Raw genomic sequence first — 15,717 nt, forward strand, 5'->3', positions numbered from 1 at the left:
GTCATGGAATCGCCTAATATTTGTCTTGGACATCAAATACGGCCTAAGAAACCATTGCCACTGCCCCGAAATGACCAAATTACATTTTTTGGCATTTTACAGCCATAAACCTGCAAATCCGCGCGAGTCCCAAATTTTTGTGTGTTATAGCCCATGCCTTCCGCCTTGGGCCCGGATGGATCCATCCTGGAATCGCCTAATATTTGTCCCAGACATCAAATACGGCCTAAGAAACCATTGTCGCCGCTTCGAAATGACCAAATTACATTTTTTAGCATTTTACAGCCATAAACCTGCAAATCCGCGCGAGTCCCAAATTTTTGTGTGCTATCGCACGTGCCTTCCGACTTGGGCCCGGATGGATCCGTCCTGGAATCGCCTAATATTTGGTCCCGAAATCAAATACGGCCTATGAAACCATGGTCACCGCCACGGAAAGACCAAATTACATTTTTGGCATTTTACAGCCATAAACCTGCAAATCCGCGCGAGTCCCAAATTTTTGTGTGCTATCGCCCATGCCTTCCGCCTTGGGCCTGGATGGATCCGTCATGGAATCGCCTAATATTTGTCTTGGACATCAAATACGGCCTAAGAAACCATTGCCACTGCCCCGAAATGACCAAATTACATTTTTTGGCATTTTACAGCCATAAACCTGCAAATCCGCGCGAGTCCCAAATTTTTGTGTGTTATCTCCCGTGCCTTCCGCCTTGGGCCCGGATGGATCCATCCTGGAATTGCCTAATATTTGTTTCGGACATCAAGTACGGCCTAAGAAACCATTGTCGCTGCCCCGAAAAGACCAAATTACAATTTTGGTATTTTACAGCCATAAACCTACAAATCCGCGCGAGTCACAAATTTTCGTGTGCTATCGCCCATGCCTTCCGCCTTGGAACCGGATGGGATCCGTCCTGGAATCGCCTAATATTTGTCCCGAAAATCAAGTACGGCCTAAGAAACCATTGTCACTGCCCCGAAATAACCAAATTACATTTTTTGGCATTTTACAGCCATAAACCTGCAAATCCGCGCGAGTCTCAAATGTTTGTGTGCTATCGTCCATGCCTTCCTCTTTGAGCCGGGATGGATCCGTCCTGGAATCGCCTAATATTTGGTCCCGAAATCAAATACGGCCTAAGAAACCATGGTCACCGCCCCGAAAAGACCAAATTATATTTTTGGCATTTTACAGCCATAAACCTGCAAATCCGCGCGAGTCTCAAATGTTTGTGTGCTATCGCCCATGCCTTCCTCTTTGAGCCGGGATGGATCCGTCCTGGAATCGCCTAATATTTGGTCCCGAAATAAAATACGGCCTAAGAAACCATGGTCACCGCCCCGAAAAGACCAAATTATATTTTTGGCATTTTACAGCCATAAACCTGCAAATCCACGCGAGTCCCAAATTTTTGTGTGTTATCGCCCATGCCTTCCGCCTTGGGCCCGGATGGATCCATCCTGGAATCGCCTAATATTTGTCCCAGACATCAAATACGGCCTAAGAAACCATTGTCGCCGCTTCGAAATGACCAAATTACATTTTTTAGCATTTTACAGCCATAAACCTGCAAATCCGCGCGAGTCCCAAATTTTTGTGTGCTATCGCACGTGCCTTCCGACTTGGGCCCGGATGGATCCGTCCTGGAATCGCCTAATATTTGGTCCCGAAATCAAATACGGCCTATGAAACCATGGTCACCGCCACGGAAAGACCAAATTACATTTTTGGCATTTTACAGCCATAAACCTGCAAATCCGCGCGAGTCCCAAATTTTTGTGTGCTATCGCCCATGCCTTCCGCCTTGGGCCTGGATGGATCCGTCATGGAATCGCCTAATATTTGTCTTGGACATCAAATACGGCCTAAGAAACCATTGCCACTGCCCCGAAATGACCAAATTACATTTTTTGGCATTTTACAGCCATAAACCTGCAAATCCGCGCGAGTCCCAAATTTTTGTGTGTTATCTCCCGTGCCTTCCGCCTTGGGCCCGGATGGATCCATCCTGGAATTGCCTAATATTTGTTTCGGACATCAAGTACGGCCTAAGAAACCATTGTCGCTGCCCCGAAAAGACCAAATTACAATTTTGGTATTTTACAGCCATAAACCTACAAATCCGCGCGAGTCACAAATTTTCGTGTGCTATCGCCCATGCCTTCCGCCTTGGAACCGGATGGGATCCGTCCTGGAATCGCCTAATATTTGTCCCGAAAATCAAGTACGGCCTAAGAAACCATTGTCACTGCCCCGAAATAACCAAATTACATTTTTTGGCATTTTACAGCCATAAACCTGCAAATCCGCGCGAGTCTCAAATGTTTGTGTGCTATCGTCCATGCCTTCCTCTTTGAGCCGGGATGGATCCGTCCTGGAATCGCCTAATATTTGGTCCCGAAATCAAATACGGCCTAAGAAACCATGGTCACCGCCCCGAAAAGACCAAATTATATTTTTGGCATTTTACAGCCATAAACCTGCAAATCTGCGCGAGTCTCAAATGTTTGTGTGCTATCGCCCATGCCTTCCTCTTTGAGCCGGGATGGATCCGTCCTGGAATCGCCTAATATTTGGTCCCGAAATAAAATACGGCCTAAGAAACCATGGTCACCGCCCCGAAAAGACCAAATTATATTTTTGGCATTTTACAGCCATAAACCTGCAAATCCACGCGAGTCCCAAATTTTTGTGTGTTATCGCCCATGCCTTCCGCCTTGGGCCCGGATGGATCCATCCTGGAATCGCCTAATATTTGTCCCGGACATCAAGTACGGCCTATGAAACCATTGTCGCTGCCCCGAAATGACCAAATTACAATTTTGGCATTTTACATCCATAAACCTACAAATCCGCGCGAGTCCCAAATTTTTGTGTGCTATCGCCCATGCCTTCCGCCTTGGGACCGGATGGATCCGTCCTGGAATCGCCTAATATTTGTCCCAAAAATCAAGTACGGCCTAAGAAACCATTGTCGCCGCTTCGAAATGACCAAATTACATTTTTTGGCATTTTACAGCCATAAACCTGCAAATCCGCGCGAGTCCCAAATTTTTGTGTGTTATAGCCCATGCCTTCCGCCTTGGGCCCGGATGGATCCATCCTGGAATCGCCTAATATTTGTCCTGAACATCAAGTACGGCCTAAGAAACCATTTTCGCCGCCCCTAAATGACCAAATTACATTTGTTGGCATTTTACAGCCATAAACCAACAAATTCGCGCGATTCCCAAATTTTTGTGTGCTATAGCCCATGCCTTCCGCCTTGGGTCCGGATGGATCCATCCTGGAATCGCCTAATATTTGTCCCAGACATCAAATACGGCCTAAGAAACCATTGTCGCCGCTTTGAAATGACCAAATTACATTTTTTAGCATTTTACAGCCATAAACCTGCAAATCCGCGCGAGTCCCATATTTTTGTGTGCTATCGCACGTGCCTTCCGACTTGGGCCCGGATGGATCCCTCCTGGAATCGCCTAATATTTGGTCCCGAAATCAAATACGGCCTATGAAACCATGGTCATCGCCATTAAAAGACCAAATTACATTTTTGGCATTTTACAGCCATAAACCTGCAAATCCGCGCGAGTCCCAAATTTTTGTGTGCTATCGCCCATGCCTTCCGCCTTGGGCCCGGATGGATCCATCCTGGAATCGCTTAATATTTGTCCAGGACATCAAGTACGGCCTAAGAAACCATTGCCACCGCCCCGAAATGACCAAATTACATTTGTTGGCATTTTATAGCCAAAAACCTGCAAATCCGCGCGAGTCCTAAATTTTTGTATGTGAACCTTCCGCCTTGGACCCGGATGGATCCATCGTGGAATCGCCTAATATTTGTCCAGGACATCAAGTACGGCCTAAGAAACCATTGTTGCCGCTTCGAAATGACCAAATTACATTTGTTGGCATTTTACAGCCATAAACATGCAAATCCGCGCGAGTCCCAAATTTTTGTGTGCTATCGCCCATGCCTTCCTCCTTGGGCCCGGTTGGATCCGTCGTGGAATCGCCTAATATTTGTCCAGGACATCAAGTACGGCCTAGGAAACCATTGTCGCCGCTTCGAAATGACCAAATTATATTTTTTGGCATTTTACAGCCATAAACCTGCAAATCCGCGCGAGTCCCAAATTTTTGTGTGCTATCGCCCATGCCTTCCGCATTGGGACCGGATGGATCCGTCGTGGAATCGCCTAATATTTGTCTCGGACATCAAATACGGCCTAAGAAACCATTGTCACTGCCCCGAAATGACCAAATTACATTTTTTGGCATTTTACAGCCATAAACCTGCAAATCCGCGCGAGTCCCAAATTTTTGTGTGTTATCTCCCGTGCCTTCCGCCTTGGGCCCGGATGGATCCATCCTGGAATCGCCTAATATTTGTTCCGGACATCAAGTACGGCCTAAGAAACCATTGTCGCTGCCCCGAAATGACCAAATTACAATTTTGGTATTTTACAGCCATAAACCTACAAATCCGCGCGAGTCCCAAATTTTCGTGTGCTATCGCTCATGCCTTCCGCCTTGGAACCGGATGGGATCCGTCCTGGAATCGCCTAATATTTGTTCCGAAAATCAAGTACGGCTAAGAAACCATTGTCACTGCCCCGAAATAACCAAATTACATTTTTCGGCATTTTACAGCCATAAACGTGCAAATCCGCGCGAGTCTCAAATGTTTGTGTGCTATCGCCCATGCCTTCCTCTTTGAGCCGGGATGGATCCGTCCTGGAATCGCCTAATATTTGGTCCCGAAATCAAATACGGCCTAAGAAACCATGGTCACCGCCCCGAAAAGACCAAATTATATTTTTGGCATTTTACAGCCATAAACCTGCAAATCTGCGCGAGTCTCAAATGTTTGTGTGCTATCGCCCATGCCTTCCTCTTTGAGCCGGGATGGATCCGTCCTGGAACCGCCTAATATTTGGTCCCGAAATCAAATACGGCCTAAGAAACCATGGTCACCGCCCCGAAAAGACCAAATTATATTTTTGGCATTTTACAACCATAAACCTGCAAATCCGCGTGAGTCCCAAATTTTTGTGTGCTATCGCCCATGCCTTCCACCTTGGGACCGGATGGATCCGTCCTGGAATCGCCTAATATTTTTCCCAAAAATCAAGTACGGCCTAAGAAACCATTGTCGCTGCTTCGAAATGACCAAATTACATTTTTTGGCATTTTATAGCCATAAACCTACAAATCCGCGCGAGTCCCAAATTTTTGTGTGTTATAGCCCATGCCTTCCGCCTTGGGCCCGGATGGATCCATCCTGGAATCGCCTAATATTTGTCCCGAACATCAAGTACGGCCTAAGAAACCATTTTTGCCGCCCCTAAATGATCAAATTACATTTGTTGGCATTTTACAGCCATAAACCAACAAATTCGCGCGATTCCCAAATTTTTGTGTGCTATAGCCCATGCCTTCCGCCTTGGGCCCGGATGGATCCATCCTGGAATCGCCTAATATTTGTCCCAGACATCAAATACGGCCTAAGAAACCATTGTCGCCGCTTCGAAATGACCAAATTATATTTTTTAGCATTTTACAGCCATAAACCTGCAAATCCGCGCGAGTCCCAAATTTTTGTGTGCTATCGCACGTGCCTTCCGACTTGGGCCCGGATGGATCCGTCCTAGAATCGCCTAATATTTGGTCCCGAAATCAAATACGGCCTATGAAACCATGGTCACCGCCACGAAAAGACCAAATTACATTTTTGGCATTTTACAGCCATAAACCTGCAAATCCGCGCGAGTCCCAAATTTTTGTGTGCTATCGCCCATGCCTTCCGCCTTGGGCCCGGATGGATCCGTCTTGGAATCGCCTAATATTTGTCCAGGACATCAAGTACGGCCTAAGAAACCATTGCCACCGCCCCGAAATGACCAAATTACATTTGTTGGCATTTTACAGCCAAAAACCTGCAAATCCGCGCGAGTCCCAAATTTTTGTGTGCTATCGCACGTGCCTTCCGACTTGGGCCCGGATGGATCTGTCCTGGAATCGCCTAATATTTTGTCCCAAAATCAAATACGGCCTAAGAAACCATGGTCACCGCCTCGAAAAGACCAAATTACATTTTTGGCATTTTATAATTATTTCCCACCATTATTATTGATCTCTCACATGCGTCGGGAGTGATGTTGTTCAACAACTACCTAAATATATACTCTTTCCTGAGTAATACATACTAAATAGGCACAGCTAATTGAGGGCCCTTCAATCAACCACAAGAATAATATAGTTGAACAAATAGAGAAAATACTATGGCTCAATTATATGAACAAATAGACAAAAGGTTCCATCAAAACCCTAGATAACAAATTAGCTATTCATAATAGTATGCAAAATTAAATACAATACTAAATGCCATAACCAATAATGGAAATAGGAAGAAGGAAGTGAGAACCTTGTAGAAGAATTCTCCGCCTTGCTACTAATATGTTCTTGCCTCCTTAGGTCGAATCCTCGGTCTCCTTAGCCCCATTAGGTCTAAATTATGTCAAAAGTATGTCCAAGGTCTTCAAAATACCGTTTTCCATGTATATATACCAAGTATGGTTGGGCACAAACAATTACACCTTCTCCTACGCGAAAAAGGACACATTTTCCGGATAGGACGTGCACGGTCGTGCTTGGACCGCACTTAGACCGTGCATATCCACTTTGATTCTGTCTGACGAGCGCGGTCTGAGCGCGGCCTCACTATTGACATGCAATTTTTACCTTGTTCCGATTGGAATTTGGAAAAATGTAAAACATGAAAGTTGTAGCCCTTGGAGTTAGATTTCCAACCATATATTGTTCTGCCCAAATGGAGTTCTGAGAAAAAGTTATGTTTATTTTACTAGACAGTGCGCAATATGCCTACTCGATTCTTTGTTTGTTCTAACTATCATCTGTTGACCCCCGAACACGATCTCGGCTTAATTCCTTGAGCTTTTACTCAGACTTCAAAGCTCTAAATCAATTGAATTCATTCCATAACATCTACATAGCTTGGAATCCCTCCTACAAGGCATAAAACACACAATTAGTGCAAAACACTAGCGATTAAAGCTCAAACTCAATTAAGGTGCAGTAAATTAGAGTGTAATAAGCGACGAAAATACGTAATTATAGCCTATCATCAACACCCCACACTGCATGTACTCTGAGCCTCTTCTACAAAAAAGGACTTAAGAAACAATAGTCACCATTCCACCATAATTGTTCCTCGTTTTTTATGTTTCAGGGCCATAACACCGGAATTCTACCCGATTCTCAAAATTTTGTATGCTATAGCCCATGCCTTCCACATGGGTGCGAGCCCTTGGACTCAAATCGCCTAAAAAGGTTTTGGGCCATCAATAACGACCTAAGGAATAATAGTTACCGCCCTGCCATGATTGTTCCTTATTTTTTGGCATTTTAGGGCCATAAAACTAGAATTTCGCCCAATTTATAGATTTTCGTGTGCTAGCCCGCGCCTTCCGCATAGGTCCGGGCCCCTATAACGGAACATCCAAATTTTTTTAGGGCCATCAAAAATTACCCGAGGAACAATAGTCACCGCCCCTCCATGACAATTCCTCATTTTTAGGTGTTTTAGGGACATAAAACTTAAAATTTTGCCCTTTTCCAGATTTTCGTGTGTTATAGTCCACATCTTCCGCATGGGCCCAGTCCCCCCATATCTAGATTGCTTAATATTTTCCCATGCCATCAAAAATGACATGAGGAACAATAGTCATCGTCTCGCTATGGCCTTCCTCTTTTTTGTCACTTTTGGGCCATAAAACTAGAATTTAGCCCCATTCCCAGATTTTCATGTGCTATAGCCCAGTTTTCACAATATATAGCCCACAGCCCAACAACAATATGAACAAGAATCTCAATGATATTTTAGACTTCAATACCACACAAGAGGGAGGGTGATTTGTGTGGTGACCAATTTTTCGCTTAAACTGATTATGGAAGAACATGGTTCTTCTATATGTTCCTTTTGCTACTGTTGCGGAATAATAAATGTAGAAAGTAAAGAACACAAGTATTTTTACGTGGAAAACACCTGGCTCAAAAGGTGAAAAAACCACGACCTACTACTTAGTAGGATTTTCCCCAACACTTCACTATTTCACTGAGCCAAAATAGCACTTACAAAACTCTTTGTAAACCTAAGGATTACCTCTAATCCCGTCGTAGCAACCAGCCTCTAACTGTTGCGACAACTTCAAGTTAACTCTAACTTGAATACTCAAAGTACCTATTACAATTGCTTCTAGATAAAGCTGAAAAGTACAATATGAAAACACCTACTACAATTGAACTAGAAATAAAGAAAGACACATAAAACTCTTTATGGAGATTGTTCTTCAATCTGGTTCATGTAGCTTCAGTTTTGCACACTTGAATCATACACGAACTTCTTGCAAAAAGCCTTACTATTTTGCTCGCAATTCACGTTTAACTTCTGCATTTTTGTGCAACACCTGTAATGAGAGAACATCCTGCAATTTATAGAGTTAGTAGATGATAAAATAACTAGAGTTCTGATGCAACTCTTCCTTAGTGGAATATTTCTAGTTGATTTCAACTTCTAACCCCTTCCCTATCTTGGATAGTGTTCTCATTGATTAAGGAGTCCTTCTCCTTATTAATTATGCAACATTTTCGATCAGGATATATTAAATACATCAAGTTAAGCTTATCTCCTTCACGTGCATCTCACATGCTCGAATCTGCCCGTTTTTATGAACCTGAGGGATGGACCACTGGGATGGACTTGGTTCATGTCTGAGTTCCTTTGTCAATCTTCAAAACTCAACCTTTACTTGGGCCAACAAATTCCCCATTTTTGATGATGATAAACTCTGTGCTTTTCATACACTTATGCCCTGCGAAAACTCAGCTCAACATCAATACAAAGTTAGAAATTTTTCACTTATCATCAAGGATCAGGTACATTAGGCTATAAACATCACTATTCTTTTTTTAAAAAATAAATTACACTAAAAAACATTTTTTTCATTTTCTCAAAAATTTGGCAGAGTTTGCTTTTTTTTTTTTAAGCAATCCACTAGGCATAGCCTAGGGTTGGTTTTTATTAATATATAAAAAGAGAAACAAAGTGTCATGAAATCTTAAAAGGTGCACGAAATAAATTTTGTAAACTACATAATACCTATTATCAAAGTTGAGTAATGCACTCAAAGTTGATATCACACTTTGTATAACTAAAAGCCAGCCCATACAATTCATGCATTAGTATACGCCTTTCTCCTTCGCATTTGCTTCTATCCAGTTGCAATTTAGGTCCTGCTGTTTGCATACATTACTCTATTTGGCTTATCGATCTCAATGTTCAGTCTATTCTTTTGTTGGTGCGGCTAAATTATTCACGCGTCCAATCTGTTGTTCCAGCTTAAGATAGTCGAAATTCATTAGCCATGGAATGTCGACCTAGTGGTGCCTCCTAGGAAACTAGACGTGTGCGCTTACTCTTCTGTCGCTATTGCTTAATCGGAGCATCGTATTCCCACGCGTATACTCTTTTCGTTCGATCCCTTTGTTGTTGCTGCGCCGAAGATGAGAGCACTGGCCATTGTTTAAACACTGGCCATTATTTAATTACTGCCTTTATCGAAAACCGAGCTGGAACATCCCTGTGCTCGCACATGCTCTAGCATTTCTCGAATTGTGCAAATGTAGTACATGCTCCAATATCAAAAGCATTCATGTCTAGCATGCATTAACTTCCAACGTGCACAACTGCCACCATCCATGCGTGTATCAAGCATTTCTGAAAAGGCAATTGCATGTGTGTGTGGTTGTTCTTCCATTCCTTGAACGCTTTTTTGAGTTCTTCCTCAGAATCAGTGTCCTTCATCTTATGTTCCATCAGATTCAAGAACTCTGGAAAATCAATGGTTCCATTCTGATCAGCATCAAACTCACTGATCATATCCTGTAGTTCAGTTTCAGTGGGATTCTGACCAAGTGATCTCCTCACTGTTCCCAATTCCTTGGTAGTAATATAGCCATGGTCGTCCTTGTCGAAAAGGCTAAATGCCTTCTTGAACTCAGTGATCTGCTCCTCCGTTAGCTGCTCTGCCATTTCTCTCTCTCTTTTTTCACGATTCACGCTTTCCACATTAAACCATGTGCGCACATTAAAGGGTTTATCGATGTCTCCATGTTCCAGCTAAAGAGGTGTTGCCCATTGTTTTGCTCAAGATGTCCCCTTTAAAAAAGTGCGTTGTAATCCCCATGCTCATGCCTTCTTGTTTCCTTCAAAAGTGTCATTCACCCCTGCATGCGTTCCTTTGAAGGAGCTAATCCTCGTGGTTTGCGTTTATTTAAATAATGCGTGCATTTAAAGGTGCTCCAGCATTAGCTGTACCAAGCTTCATGCGTTCCAAAATGTTCCAATATGCTTTCCAAAAACTGCTCGACATGCTTTTGATTGTGGAAACCCAATGCAAATGCGTTTGCTGCAAGTTTTGCTTGAAAGTTTTACAAAGCAATATGCTTAGCAAGTGGTCCCAAAGAGAATGCTTCCCAAAGCCTCTTCTTTTTTGAACTTTATGTACGGTTATATTCCCTTTTGATAGCCTCTAGAACTCCTTTACTTATTTAATTTGTAGCTTCCCAAGTATGCAGGCGTACATATGCTCCAATTAACCAGGTGTGCAATAAACAAACTAAAAAGTTGTGAATGTTTGCTCCGCTTTTCCTCGAACACGATTTTTCCACCACGCTTGTTGTTGAGCCCATGTGTTTGTAAGATTCTTCAGGATGTGAGCTTCCAGCTTTTGTCGAGCATTTGGTTTGTCTTATGTTTCCAAAATGCATTGTGAAGTTTGTTCCACTCGTTTGATTAGTTCTCGAGTTCCCTTCATCTTCCAGCATTAAACAATTATAAACCTGCAAATCCTCGAAATTCCCTAGCATGCTGGTGCAAACTCCAAACGAATTGGCATCTATTTTTGTCCAGAACTTGAAATGCCCATCATGTTTTCCATGCTCCCATTTTGAGGAGAATCGCATGCTCTCCATAACTACATGGAAGTATCGATCCATCCCATTTTTCTTTAAACCCTTTTGCACCTGTTTTAATGTCCTCCCAGTGGATTGAATGCTCTTCCTTTTCTCTTTGCTTCTTATCTCCTGTCCACTTTCACCCTTAGCCTTGGACATTGCAGTTTATCTTCATTAACTAACCTCCTTCCTTGTGCATCCAGATGCCAGAAATGTTGGCATTCTATTTCTTCATGATCTAAAGCATAATTAGCCAAGTGATCTGCCAGCTTGTTGCCCTCCCTATGAATATGAGTAATTGTGTAATTGCCCCCATTCATTAGTTGCATCATTTCCTCTACCTACTCAGATATGATCTATGGTGGTTTCCAGATCCCATCCATTATCTTTTTTAATAGCATTGAGTCCGTTTGAAGCCATACACGAGAGTATTGCTGAAATCTGCAGAACCTTAGTGCTTCTACCATGGCCTTCGCTTCAGCTACTGTGTTTGTTGTCTCCTCAATCTCCTTCCCTATTGACTTGACTATGTCACCATTTTCATTTCTTATACAAAAACCTATTGAGCTCCTGCCTGGATTTCCCCTCGATGCACCATCCGTATTAACTTTTAGCCATCCTGCACTTGGAAATTCCTACATGACTTTGGTAACCTTAAGTTTTGGAGTAAAATTTTCCATCATAGCTAATAGATCTTGCCATTTGTGAGGTACAATGTCCATCCCAGGCTTTCTCACTTTCACCAATGCCTGGAGATTTGATGAAACTTGATAAATCATCCTGCTAGTTGTCACATCATCACCATACTTCATACTATTTCTTCTTTTCCAGAGTTCCCAGACTACACATGAGGGAAGTGCTTGCATTACTGGTTTGAGCCTTAAGCACACATTTGCAGTCCAACATTTTGTGATTTCTTGGTGCAATGTAAGTCCCTCCACAACTATTCCTGCCCTCGATAGAAAATACTTCCAAGTTGTCTTTGCAGTTTCTGATCTAAAAAACAAGTGCTGAAGAGATTCCTCGTCAGGCTGTACATAACACCAACATTTTGATGGCATGCAGTAGCCTACCCTTTTCAAGAAATCGTCCAAAGGTAACTTTGCTTTCCACACTTTCCACATGGAAAAAGCTATTTTAAAAGGCAATCCCTTTACCCAAATCATCTTATAAGTTGTTCTTGGTTCGTCTCTTCTTCTCGTATAATCCCATGCTGACTTAACACTGAAATATCCTCTTGTTTCCAGCATCCAACAAGGCATGTCAAGAACCTGCTGAGGTGAAGGTGGTCTGATTTTCTCCAGAATGTGTACTGCTAAGTCTTTAGGAAGCATTTCAAATAGCATGTCCATATCCCACTCACCATCTAAGGTAACATCATGTATATTATGTACAGTTTTATCAATGCCAAAGTCCTGAGTAACCAAAAAAATATAGTGCCCCAAGACCTGTCTAGTTTTCAAACCAAAAAAGTGAGGATCCCCTTTTTGTTTGCCAAAAGATTTGATGTTCAATCAGATCTCTGCATTCCAACATTTTTCTCCAAATGTGAGACCCCCTTTTCCATGGAACAATTACAGAATTCATTTTCTTACAGTATTTCTGACATACGAAAGCGCTCCATAGGCTTGGTTTTGTTCTAAAATTCCACCACAACTTGCTGAATAATGCCTTTGCTACATCATGCAGTGACCTGAAACATATTCCTCCTTCCTCAACTGGCATGCATAATGTATTCCATGAAGCCCAATGCCTACTAGTTCCTCCTACAGAGCTACACCAAAAAAACTGAGCAAACAATTTGTGCAACCTATTTATCACATAATTTGGAGGGTTTACAGCTGATAGTAGATGCATAGGCATGCTTTGCAGTACATGGGATATGAGAACTGCCCTGCCCTTACTGATAATAACTTACCCTGCCATGATTGCAGTTTGTCCATTACCTTAGTAATTAGGGGCTGATAGTATTCCAGCTTTCTCCTTGCATAAAATATAGGACAACCTAGATATATGATAGGAAAATCATTCCTATGAATGCCTGTGATCCTTTCCACCTTGCTGACCACTTCCATGTCTGTTAAATGATGCAGGTACACAGCTGATTTGGTCTTGTTAACAAGCTGTCCAGATGCAGCTTCATATGCATTCAGCACTTGCATAATCAGCATCAGAGATGTTTCATCTGAGGATGAGAAAATAATCATGTCATCTGCATACGCCAAATGATTGATCTTTGGACTCCACTTTGGCATCCCAAATCCACAAAAATACAGGTTAGTAGGTAGTGCATTGAGACCCCTAGATAATGCTTTTGTTACCAAGATAAACAAAGTTGGAGATACATGATCACCTTGTTTTACTCCCCTTGAGGACTTAAAGAACCCATGAGCTTGACCATTGATTAGAATAGAATACCAATTGTTTGAAACTAATCCAAAAACAATCCCTATAAACCTTTATGTGAATCCCATCTTTCTCAGTACCTTGGTTAGGAATATCCAAGATAATCTATCATAAGCTTTGGTCATATCTAGCTTCAGGATGACATTAGGTCCAGCCTTAGTTCTAAGCCTAATGTCGGTCACTATCTCCTGAGTTAGAAGGATGTTTTCTACTATATTCCTGCCCTTAACAAAACCTGATTGTTCCTCCGATATCAGACTTTGGAGAAATTTCACTAGCCTTTCATGTACCACCCTCGATATAACCTTATTAGAAAAGTTACTGAGGCTTATTGATCTTAAATCAGAAAAGGTGGTAACTTCTTTTTTCTTTGGTAGCAAAACTAGGTTTGTGTGTGTTACACACTTGGGTAGCGCATGACCATTGAAAAAAACCCTCACCGTGTCGTACAGGTCATCCCCTATTATGTCCCAACAAGAATGGTAGAATTTTCTTGTCATACCATCTGGTCCCCCAGCACTATCACCATTAAGTCCGAGTACTGCCATTTTAACCTCCTCTTTTGTTGGCTGCTTAATCAATTCTGCATTCTGCTCAGTGTTAATCAGATTAGGAACATGCTCTACGATATCAAATGCTGAAGGAGTAGCTGCTTCTGTGAACTATTCCTCGTAGAATTTGATAGCCTCTTCTGCAATTTCTTGTTCTTCTTCAATCCATGTTTCTCCACTATTTTGAATTCTGTTAAGTCGGAGTCTCTTCCTCCTACCTCTCACTTGTGCGTGGAAGAACTTAGAGTTCCTATCCCCTTCCTTGAACCAAGTCATGCCTGCCTTTTGTTGCCAATATTTCTCCTCTAGTGCAAGACATTTGATCAATTCTGGCTGAACCTTTTGTAGCCTTTCCTTGTTCATCCCTGTAGGATTTGCTTCAAATTATGCTTCATGAACCATCACTACCTCCTCCATGCTTGCTATATTTTGGAAAATATCTCCAAATGTAGCCTTACTCCACAGTGAAAGGGCCTTCTTTAATCTTTTTAACTTGTGATTAAAAAGAATATAAGGATTTGCACTGAAATCAGCTGTCCAATTCTCTTTCACCACATCTTTAAAAGTTGCATGTTTCACCCAAAAATTCAAGAACTTAAAAGGCTTTTTAATTGGTGTAGTCTCAATATCACACTTCAGATACATTGGACTATGATCGGAACCAGTCTTTGACAAATGTTGTACCTCTATTCCTGGAAATGTTTGTTGGAACTGAAGATTGGCCAAGCATCTGTCTAGCCTTTTGAATATACAGTCTTCCTTTGCTCTCTCATTCCACCATGTAAATATGCTACCTTTAAATCCAAGGTCGAAGAGATTGCAAGTGTTGACGCAGTGTCAAAAATCATCAATTTCATTCAATGACACAGGTAACCCACCAAACATCTCTTCTTCGTCCCATATTACATTGAAATCTCCTCCTACAAGCCATGGTGCATCCATATCCCTTGCCATTGCATATAATGAATCCCATAATTCTATTCTCTCAATTGCATCACACTTAGCATATATCAATGTTAGGACAAACTCCACATGCGATTCAGTATAAAACAATCGTAGTGTTAATTGTTGCACCATATTGTACATAACAGTTACCTCAAATACCTCATCTACGAAAGCCCAGATCTTGTTGGAAACATTTGAAATTGCTTGTGCAAGTCCTATCTTGTTTCTGTACCTTTCCAGTTTTTTTGCTTGTTGTTTTGGCTCCATTAATCCTACAAATTCATAGTGATTTTTCCTGTGCATTTTTGTTAACCTTTCAAAGGCTTGTTGTATGTTGACTGACCTTATATTCCAAATGATAGCATTCATCACTGATTGTTTGATTTAGTTAGCGTTCTCCTTGTGTGCACCCCAGATTTTGGGGCTGCAAAATTATCTTTTTGTTGATTCTTCTTACCTTTTGCTGTTGATTTTGCCTTTTCCACTTGCGTAGGTGATAAGTCACCTTACCTTGCAGCATTCATAAGGTGTTGGGTAGTTGATTCGTGATCCATGTCGTATCCTGATCTACCAGGTTGTCTTCCTTCCCTCCTGATGTAGCTCCAAATGCATTCTTTTTAGGGACCAAGGCCTTCTCTTCTCCTCATTTTAACAGCTGCAACTGCTTTTTCTCCAATGTAACAGTAACATTTACTATTTTTGTTTTTTGTTTTGGTTGTTTATCCTTCTCTGTTGTGTTGTGTCCTTGTGGGTCTTCTTGTGATTTCTGAA

General features: G+C 42.0%; 1 protein-coding gene across 1 annotated transcript; it reads right to left on the reverse strand.

Annotated features, from left to right (window-relative positions):
- Positions 1–11,679: 11,679 nt before the first annotated feature.
- Positions 11,680–15,213, reverse strand: LOC107830035 (uncharacterized). The gene is made up of 8 exons (XM_075248694.1): positions 14,880–15,213; positions 14,460–14,795; positions 14,227–14,366; positions 13,891–14,040; positions 13,531–13,755; positions 12,963–13,419; positions 12,623–12,810; positions 11,680–12,459 (listed from the first exon to the last, which is right to left on the reverse strand). Exons 1-8 carry the CDS (start codon positions 15,211–15,213, stop codon positions 11,680–11,682), a joined length of 2,610 nt encoding a protein of 869 aa, XP_075104795.1.
- Positions 15,214–15,717: the final 504 nt, after the last annotated feature.

Source organism: Nicotiana tabacum, unplaced genomic scaffold, assembly GCF_000715075.1.
Source record: "Nicotiana tabacum cultivar K326 unplaced genomic scaffold, ASM71507v2 Un00025, whole genome shotgun sequence".
NCBI lineage: Eukaryota > Viridiplantae > Streptophyta > Magnoliopsida > Solanales > Solanaceae > Nicotiana > Nicotiana tabacum.